Source organism: Marmota marmota, unplaced genomic scaffold (assembly GCF_001458135.2).
Source record: "Marmota marmota marmota unplaced genomic scaffold, marMar, whole genome shotgun sequence".
NCBI lineage: Eukaryota > Metazoa > Chordata > Mammalia > Rodentia > Sciuridae > Marmota > Marmota marmota.
This window is the reverse complement of record NW_026000174.1, coordinates 38,875,797-38,886,621: the sequence shown is the minus strand read 5'-3', so window position 1 is coordinate 38,886,621 and position 10,825 is coordinate 38,875,797. Positions and strand designations below refer to the sequence as shown.

General features: G+C 34.6%; 1 protein-coding gene across 1 annotated transcript; it reads left to right on the top strand.

The window, feature by feature from the left end:
* Window positions 1–798: 798 nt before the first annotated feature.
* Lin7c (lin-7 homolog C, crumbs cell polarity complex component) lies at window positions 799–10,103 on the top strand. Its single transcript, XM_015477727.2, has 5 exons — window positions 799–896; window positions 4,010–4,128; window positions 4,391–4,462; window positions 6,528–6,737; window positions 7,449–10,103. The coding sequence occupies exons 1-5, from the start codon at window positions 860–862 to the stop codon at window positions 7,602–7,604; spliced, it is 594 nt and encodes a 197-aa protein (XP_015333213.1). The 5' UTR covers window positions 799–859; the 3' UTR covers window positions 7,605–10,103.
* The last annotated feature ends 722 nt before the right edge of the window (window positions 10,104–10,825 follow it).

Here is a 10,825-nt window from a genome sequence, read left to right as displayed (position 1 = left end):
TGTCAAGAGCAGGCCAGAAGCAACCAGATTATTAAAATGACATGGTTATGAAGTTTTTAAAACTTAAATGTGAAAGAATCTAACAACATCAACACAAACTAAGGGCTTGGATAGGTTAGTAGAATCCAAATATGGGGCAAAAAAGCAATTTTTCTTGGCTCATGAAAATTTCAAAAGTGGCCCTAAATAGTATTATTATATGATATTTCTTGTATATTTACATAAGATTCTGAATTAGTTTCTTAAGACTGTTACTGTATAGCACACTAAAGCCTTTCTTCCTATCTCACCCAGTTATGGCCCATTTTCTTTGTACTTGCAGATATGAGGGTAAGATTCAAGCTTTAGCTTTTTAAAATTAAAAATTCAAGTAAGGCTTCCAGAACCAAGAATTCATAATGTCATGTACACACTTAACTGTCACCTAATCTTGGCTTTCAGGAATTTTAAAAGACCTTGGAGATAGGAACTCTTGTCTCACAGATGGAGAAACTGAGGCCAAAAAAGGGTAAGTGAGCAGTCCAGAATCATGGAAGTAGAATCCACACAGTGTGACTCATCTACAAACGGCTCCAAGCGGTGGGAAAGGCGCGAAGCCAGGGCAGGGAGCAGGAGGCAGGGGAAAAGGTTCTTTTCAATCCGGGAGGCCTGGGAATCCGAGATTCTGGCGTCAGCAAGAACAATTGTCTCAACCCCACACTAGGAAACGCTACCCCGTAAAGTACTTCGCGGAGTGAGCATTTGTCCTTTCTGATCTCGCGATACCGGTCGATCCTCGCCCTTCCGGCTCTCGCTAGGCTCCGCCTACCGCAGCTTCTCTGTCGTCATTTCCTGTCGTTCTGTATTGCTAAGGGAGAAGATGGCGGCGCTGGGAGAACCTGTACGCCTGGAGAGGGGTGAGTGCGGCCGATGCCCGGACCGAGGCGGGTGGAAGGGATGAGGAAGTGCGGTGTCACTGGAGGGAAGGAGCGGCTGCCCAGGCTCAGACTCGGAACCTGCCTGCCCCTTGCGTGGCGTCCGCCGACGTCGCTGTCATCCGCACGGTGGAGAGCGCTTACGATTTTTTGACTGTTAGCTAGATCCCCTCTGTGTTCACACGCACTGTCCCGGGGCACAGCTCAGTTAATTACAATCTGCTCACGTTTGCGGACATACGCCGCACACGCACCCTCTGGGTGGGCACAGCAGATGCGGCGTTCAGGGATCTGTAAACCAGAACAACATATGTCACACACCCTGTTCGGGTCGTCTAACTCGTTGTACATACACTTGCACAAACCTAATGGGCTTGCCTTCACCCACATATCGCACAATACCCGGACACACGGCACATTTCCACAAGAACTCGCCCTCCCTTCTCCGTTACTTTTACCACAGCCTTCCTTGCATTCGTAATTTGGTATTTCCTAGCTTTGGTACCCCTCCCAGGCACGAGAGTGCTTTTCAAAACAATCTTACTGACTTAATCTTGGAAAGGTTGTTATGTAACTTATGTGAAGTAGTGGTAGATTGTAAAACACTTGGCAGGTGCGATCATTTTTTTTTTTTTACACACCCTACAATTGCAAACCGTGATTAGTTGATTGCGTCTTGAAGCAAACTGTTAACAAAGATAAAAACCTAATTTGCTGTGTAGTTACAGACCAGGGAATCCGTGAAAATACAGATATTAAGATTTTGAACGCTCCATTGTCTTCCCCAAATCCTTTATTTCAGACAATTCAAACATGCTTTTGACACATAAGCATTTGAAGGTTTTTTTGTTTTGTTTTTTTGCTTTTGTTCTGTTTTGTTACCATTCTGGGGATTGAACCCAGAGATACTTTACCAGTGAGCTATTCCCAGCCCTCCTTATTTTTTATTGAGATAAGGTCTCAGCTCAGGCTGGCCTTGAAATTGAGATCCTCCTGCCTCAGCTTCCCTAGTAGTCAGGACTGTATCACAGGTGTGTATCACTTGCCTGACTTAAAAATTATCAGTCAAGAAGTACCACAAAAAAATTTTGGCACTGTTGGTAAACAGCATAAAATGTAGATTAAAGTTATTTTGCACATGTTATCATTTGAAATTACAGTCTCAATATTCTTTAAGAAGAAGATACATTTTTAGAATTGTATTTAGAAAAGCCTCTTTCCTTATCCCTTCCCACAAACAAATGTGCACATAAGATTGTTAGTTTGCTCCTTATGGTGTTCCTCATTTGGAAGTCTTTTTTATAAATAAGGTTGTTTCTCTACAGCCCACCAGGCCATTTATTGAAGCATAATTTTATAACAGAAGAGTAGTTTCTCTGAGTAGACTTTGTAAGATAGGCTTAAGACAAAGGTGACATCTTCCTCCTGAGCACAGTGGCGATGTGCTTTGGAGAAAGGAACAAATCTGTTGGTGCTAACAAGAGTAGGTGTTTTTTTTTTTTTTTAAAGCTAGTTAGTTGTAGAATTCTAACATGTTGGAAGTCTTGTATTTTTAAATGCAGTACAAAATGTGGAACTTCATCCCCTAGAATTTAGTTTTGGTAGTTGTCTTTGCTTTTTGTTGTTGAATTTTTTTTTTTTTTTTAAGTTCTTCAGTAGAATCTTCAGCACCTTGGTAGGGATGAATTATAAGTGGTTCTATTCAGCAGCATAGGAAAGTTAAATTATCTCAGAACTCTGTTAACAAATAACTCCCAGTAATCCTACAGTACAATATCAGTATATGTAATCAAGATCCTGAGTGCCAGTTGGGCAAGGTAGTGTATGTCTATAATCTCAGCTACTGCAGAGACTCAGGCAGGAGGATCCTAAGTTCAAAGCCGGCTTTGGCAACTTAGTGAGACCCTTTCTCAAAATACAACAAAAAGGGTTGGGGGTATAGTTTATTGGTAGAGTGTTTGCCTCAAATGTATAAGGCTCTGTGTTCAATCCCTGGTAATGGCAATGGGAGGCAGTGGGGAGATAGTGCCTTCTAAATCATCAAAACTTAATTCACAAAGGTACAAAAACAGGTAAGAAAAAAATCAAACAGACATTGTCATTCATTGTTGAACATGACTTTGAATCTTGTAGAGTTTCTTAATTAATAAAACACATCCCCACACTTCTCAATGACAATTGACTAACATGCTTAATGGATTTGTATAAATGTATGCAACCCCTTAATATTTCTTAAGACTGATGCCAGTGTAACATAATATTTATGTTTGCTAAGCCTCTTTAAAGATTTGATTTGGTCATCAAACGCCTTTTATGAAGAAGGTGTATTATTTCTATTTTACATTGAAAGGCACTGAGACACAAGGAGGTTAAGTAATATGTTCAAGGTCTCACAACTAATATGAAGAACAGAATTACACAGCTAGTTTTTATTTTTTATTTTTAAAACTACGTATTCGATTGAAATTGTCTGAATTAAAACATTGTGTTAACAATCCTAAGTTGAAAACAAATCAGTTAATTTTATTCAGGTTTACTGTTAATTTAAATGTGTCCCAGCCACTAACTCCATCTGTTATTAAATAGTTCATATCTATGCATATATCGTGTTTATCTTTAGGAAATGAACAGTGATTTCACTAGCATGTGGTCTGCTATTCAGTGCTTTGGTTACTAATATGATAATTAAGTAAATTTTTATTGACTAAATAGTTCCCAATATTACTACTGGCTTTTCTGAAGCAGTGCAGTTAACATGTCTGTCACATCTGAGCCCCAGTCCTTTCCTGTGACATTTAGTAGTTTATATTTAGTTTGCCTGTCTCTCAATTATTTTTTAAACTATATTTCTGCAACATGAGAAATTTTTAAATCTGTAAAATTTAATGTGCTCAGATTTTACATTCCTGTTCTCAATGTGTACATGAATAATCTCCTCTTTCTCATACAAAAACACAGATGCTTTGTTTTACCCCCTCTATTTTCTGCATACTGTTAGTCCTTGGGGAATTAATTCTAATTCCTACAATGTTACATAGGCATTTCAAGAATCCTTAGAGAAAGTTATCTATCAGTATGTGTTTGTTTAACTCTAGATATTTGTAGAGCAATTGAATTGTTGGAAAAACTACAAAGGAGTGGAGAGGTACCACCACAGAAACTTCAGGCTTTACAAAGAGTCCTTCAAAGTGAGTTCTGCAATGCTGTAAGAGAGGTGAGTAAATATGATTAAAATGTACTAAAAAGTTTAGTTATCTAACTAAGATAATACTATGAAATTTAGACTTAGAAAGTCTTAAGAAAATAAGATTTAGAAAAACATTTGAGCCTGTCTTTTAATTTTTGGAATTTCTAATAGAAAAATAATTTACAAGGAAACATAATTTTGCCTGAAATTTTAATACATTTAACTTCACAGAGAAATCAAACATGATATATTCCAAGATTTAAAATATAACAACTTTTATGTTTTACAGGTATATGAACATGTCTATGAAACTGTGGATATCAGTAGCAGTCCTGAAGTGAGAGCTAATGCAACTGCAAAGGTAAATTTGTTTATTTACCAAAAGTGAGAATTCTTCATAAATTAGAGGTTGAAAATATACAATTATTAGGTTCATAATAAGCTTATTTTAGAAGCTAGCATAATATCTTTCAAATTATACCAAGCTTCCCAAGTGCTAAGAATAGAACATTTTTATTACTATGTGTAGTTTAGATAAGGCATCGAAAATGCTATCACATACAGTAATTATATACATATGAAATACCTAATTGTGTTATATACAATATATTTACATGTAAAATAGCATCAATTTTATAATTGAGGATGAATTTCTCATTGATGAGGAAGTATCAAGATTAGATTATTTGTGTCAAACCACAACGTAAATAGTAAATGGTAGAATAGGGTTATTTGATTTGTCCATTACCCTAGCTCTGCAAATATGGTATAATGTCAGTAGTAGGCTACCTCTTCAGGACTGAAGATGGAGTTTGTGTGCTTTTCCATATCAGATTTTTCCTCATATTCGTTGTGTATTACTTGGTTAGATATGTTAATTGGAGTAGTAGATGACATACTAGACTTAATCATTGCAGATTATTTTTGATTGAGTTCCTGGTTTCCAAAAGGTGAGATTGGATTCTCTATTGAATACAAATACTTAAACTTGTGGATATGGTTTATCAGAGTAGAAAATAGAAATTTAGTTTTTATACCTGAGTTGTATAACATTCACAGCTTATTTAGTTTTTGAGCCTTAGTTCTGTTAGGTAGGAAATGAGAGCTTTTTTTGCATCTTCAAATAAGTCTTGATTTTCTTCTTACTCCTTGCACTTTTGTTCATGTACCCTGATCCATCATGAAAAATGGAACCAGATTCCTTGATTAACTTTAAAAACGTAATGAAACAGGAAAATCTTAATTTTGTGTTAGAATTCAAAGAGGATATGGCTCTATTAAATCTTCTGTGGGGTTTTTTGCTTGTAATTAGATAGTTTGCTAGGGCAACAAAAAATATTCATGTTGGCTATACGTGTGCCTACTTTTCTTAATATAAAGACAATTCTTGATGTATTATTTATTTTGTGTATGGTACAAAGAGTATACAAAGAATATAGCAGCCAAAATGACTGTATATAAGGACAACTCTGTGTGGGTTGTTATAGGTATGGTGTATTTTACACAAATGTCAGGCTATCTGGCCTTGAAGCTCCGGACTGTTAGTTTATTAGGGTAGAATATTCCTCTTTAATACACGGAATGTTATGTGCCCAGCAAGCCTGCTTGTCAAGCCCTGCACACATGGAACTACACAAAAGTTTTAGACAGTGGATGAGAGTGTGCTAAAAAATTCTGTTTCATACATAGTCCTGGAGTATGTATTCTTTTCAGTTACCATTTCTATTTTTGGGGTTGGGAGTATCAGGGATTAAACTCAGGGGCATTCAACCACTGAGCCACATCCCCAGCCCTTTTTTGTATTTTATTTAGAGCCTTGCTGTTGCTGAGGCTGGCTTCGAACTCACAATCCCCGTGTCTCAGTCTCCCCTTACCATTTCTTAAAAACCTCTGCTTAGCTTCTCAGAATAACCAATGAATTTGTGAATACTCATACATCAAAAATGTGCCTCACAATGCAGAATGAATTCTTTAAAAATCATGTTACATGCATTCGTAAATATACCACAAGAATTTCATCTTTATGTATAAATAAAAAGAACCAGTCAAATATAAATGAATGGACTAGCCAAAGGAAGTCAAGGAGATTGGGGAGGGGTGGGGAAGGGGGGCTTATGAACTGAATTTGAATTTCATGCAACATGAGTTCATCAAGATGAATCCAGATACTATTTATAACTGTAAAGCTCTGATTAAGTGTGTGTGTGTGTGTGTGTGTGTGTGTGTTTACGCATGCCTCAAAAGTAGTTTGATAGGTCAGGGATATATCTCAGTGTAGAGTACATGTTTATTAATGTGTATGAGTCCCTGGGTTTAATCCCCAGCAATGCCAAAAAATAAAACAAAAAAAGTATTTTTTAAAAAGAGATGAAAGAACTGAAGTAAACAAAAGTCATATATTTTAAATATGTAAAATTTTCTTTCAGGCTACTGTCGCTGCTTTTGCTGCCAGTGAAGGACATTCTCATCCTCGAGTTGTTGAGCTACCCAAAACAGAAGAGGGTCTTGGGTTCAATATTATGGGAGGCAAAGAACAAAACTCTCCAATCTATATATCTAGAATAATTCCAGGTGGAATAGCTGATAGGCATGGGGGCCTCAAACGAGGAGATCAACTTCTTTCTGTTAATGGAGTGGTAAGGATGAATTTTATTTATATTTGCAGTAATGTGCTGTGACCACTTGGGGGTGCCTGTGGATTGTAGAAATAGCAGATGCCAGTGCAAGGGATTAATAAACTTTGTAGTTTAGGAATGCCTTGCTAGGCAGTACTGTTTAGGACAGTAGTTGTTTTTTGTTTGTTTCTTTCTTTTTAAATGCAGCTCTGGGGATTGAACTGGCTTTGCTCATACTGGTCAAGTGCTTTATCATTGAGCTCTGTCCCCAGCCCAGTGATCTTTTTAAGGCACTAGAAAAGTGTTTGCATCTCTTCAATGTAAATTAACAGTGCTTAGTGGGATTTTTATTACATAATTAAACTCTTCAGTAGTTAAAACAGTATACTAAATTAGAAATGTACCGTCATTTTTACTTTTATAGAATGGCAGTTGCTTGATTAAATTCTGACATACTGCAGTAATAAGACATGTATATTGAAATGCTAATTACTTGGAACTTAAAAAATGATTTCAAGACTGTAAGCAGAATTGATGTATCACTGGATTTCACACGGATAAAACAAGATTAGCATTGAAAGGATGCAGTATCTCTATAGCTATACCACCCTGAATGTGCCGAATCTTGTGTGAATTGATGCAATGAAGACTCTCTTTACTTAATTTTAAATCTTTATAGTTGTCGTTACTCTCAGAACCTAAGTATTAATTGTGTGTGTGCATTTTTTCCAGAGCGTTGAAGGAGAACATCACGAAAAAGCTGTAGAACTGCTGAAAGCAGCCCAAGGAAAGGTTAAATTGGTAGTACGGTATACACCCAAAGTCTTAGAAGAAATGGAGTCACGCTTTGAAAAAATGAGATCTGCAAAACGCAGGCAACAGACCTAATACATTTAAAACTTTATATTCAATTTTGCTTTTTAGCTAGAGAAGTTTTACTTGTGACCTACTGATGGCCACAATGCCAATGATTGTAAAAAAAAAAAAATACAAACTTCCCTTGAAATCCTCCTTGCCATTTTATAAATGCCTATTTTAACATCATTTATGGTTCTAGAGATGCATACACTTTTTTCTGACAAGAAAAAGTAAAAGGTGTTGAGGGCAATTCTGTCCTGCTGTTTTTACAGACCTTTTTCAAATGCAGATTTTGTCATAAAGTTGTTATAGATTTTTAAAAATGCTTTTTTAATATTAAAATGTACTTTTACATTCTTAATCTTTTTTTAAGAAGAATGTTTTCTTCATCTGGCTACTTATTTAAAATTAACAGTTCTCCAACTTTTTTTTTTTTTTTGCTTACTATATTTTCTTTTAACCTCTGAAATTTCTTTACAGATTTCCAAGAAATTAAGTATGGCAGTCTCACCTACAGCACTTCATTACCCTGTCGTTGTTAACATCATTGCTGCATTTTGTACTTTGAACATACACATAATATATATAATCAATGGTAGATAATAACGCAGCATATTGGAAGTTTTTTACTTTTATTTGAACATGTATAATGGGTATTCGTTTATACTGATTTATAGAAGTGAGTTTTAAACACTGAAACAATCATCGCCTAAAATATGTATTTCATAATATTTAAGCAGTGAGGCAAGAGGATGTAATTTGACTATTAGCATTAATGATTATATCCCTTTCTAATTGTAGTCAACAATATATCAAAAAGTATAAATGCAAAACAGGTTCAGATCTCATCTTGCAAATTTTTTTAAGGCTATTGATTTTTATTTAAGTACATTTCTCATGGTTTGGTCTTTCCATGCCTAGAGATGAGCCAGTTAGTTTGTGGTGGGAAATAACAGAAAGAAAGAAGAAAAATTTAACCTCACTAGTCTTGAGTTACACATCTTACTGGGTCATTTTAAAGAATCAATGTTAAATAGGAAAAGGAGGATATGTTTAAGATCTGTAAAAACTATGAGGTGATTTGATGAGAATCTGTAGATTGTCATATTGAGTAGGAACTCATTTATATTAAAACGGTTGGTTTAGGGATGCAATCTTTGTTTACGATTCAAATATAATGGGAATTTTGAAAGTTACTTTGTCATTTGTCCACTGGATGTCACTCTTTTACTAAACGGCAGCTATTAGTATATGACTGTGACTGAGTTCTTCATAAAAGCTGAAATTAAAGAGTTAATTTTCAGTCACAATTCATAGGAACATTTGTACTTTTTTAAAAATTGTGAATGACATGCTAAAAGAAGATAGATTTAAAAAAATAAGAATTTGGCATAATTATCAATCCTGTATTTAAAAAAGTGGGCATTGTAACATTCCTTCAGGAAGAATAGAAATTTGTATACCTTTTTCTGCATGTTTGTGAGCACTGTGAGTCTTAAAAGATTATTCCAGTTTTCAGTGATTTCTCAGAATATAAGTCAATCAGCATTGTTATTTATCATTTAGGTATTGAACACTGGATTGCATGGTTGAATGTGTCTGTAGTCCACTACAAAACATGCTTGTTATTGATAGGATCATGTTGTTAAATTGTATATTTTCAAAATTAATTGGTGTGTTTTTAAAATGTTGGGACCAAAGTAGTATAGAAGAATTATGGACTTAATTTAATTGTAAAATTATTAGAGGTATTTGTTGTAGAGATTTATATATTAAAGAGAAGTATTGGTGCATATAAAAACATTAATGTTATTGTTATGCTTGTATTCTTGCATTACAGGGTAACTAAACCCTGAAGAAATCTTATTTTAATATAGCTACAGCTATAGTAGCTTGTAGGATATATCAACATTTCTTTATAAATTATAGCTTCCTGGTTCAATGTCTCAGCTGTATCTGAACTTTAAGCCAAGTTAAATCTTTTTTGGTGTTGAATCTCAGTAAATTAAGTAAGCTGGGTTTTTTTTTTTTTTCTTTAGCAGTAATCCACAATCTGTCTTTGTGTGGGTTGGCACCTATTTATAATTCTTAAAATAAAGATAGCTTAACGAGCCAAATACAGTAGTTTTGCTTGGTACTGTTGAGCATGAGTAGCAGTAGTTTGTTTTCATTAATGCAATTTTCATAGTATATCTCAGAATTTTAAATCTTATCATAGAACGGTTCAGTCAATAGCAAAGATACACAAAGGTGGTCTAGTGTGATGAGGAAATGAAGGAATTTTCATCTTGTAAATGGATGGTTTGTGAATAAAGCTAGGCATAAAGTAAATATATAATCGGTGCTTGATTTGTAAATTACAAATGTTAACCCCTCCTCCATTTTTTTCTTTAATTTTCTTATTACTTCAAAATGAGTTGACTCAGTGTTTCTCAACCTTAGTTGCATATTAGAAAGCCCTGCAGAGCTCAAAAATTATTAACACTTGGGTCCCCTCCCATACAACTAAATCAGGGTCACTTATCTTTTTAAAAAAAACATACCAGATGGTTCTAAGGGACATCCAGGGTTGAGAACCGCTAATTCTGTTTGCATATATCAGTATTATTTATTTAGGCATAAAACGTACTTGGCATTTCTTATTTGGAAAGTAATAATAGTCTACCTTTTTTCTTTTATTAAAAAACTAGTAGTTTAAATATAAACTTTTAATGTTCATCTTTCTGCCCCTTTTGCTTTAAAACTTACAAAGATAGTGTTTATTCTTTGAAAAAGCAGCTTAAAAATTACAGATGAGAAATGTTGTCATTGATAATTACATGCTGCTTAATACGGTCACTTTATCTTTTATTGTAATGCTAGATTATAGTGGCCTAGTTCTTTAAAAGTTTGATGATTCAGATATGTAGGGAGTTATTTTGTTTTGTTGTCATTTTCCTCCTCTTCTAAATTTTTAGTTTATGTTTTAGTTTTTCTTGTCAAGTATTTAAATAGTTTGGCTCAAATAGTTTGTTTACAATTAAAATGGATATTATAGCATTTAGTAGAAGAAATAGTTTGGCTTATCTGGAAGGAATGTCAGCATGACTTGGTATAGACTTAATACATGTTGTGAATATTTTATAATGTGGAATGATCATTGAAATATTAAGGACTCTAGTAATTGTATTTCCTGAATAAATGTATGTTTATGAATTTTTTTTAACTTACAGTTTGTTGTTTCCTCTGCCAGCAGTCTGGTTTTATAGTTT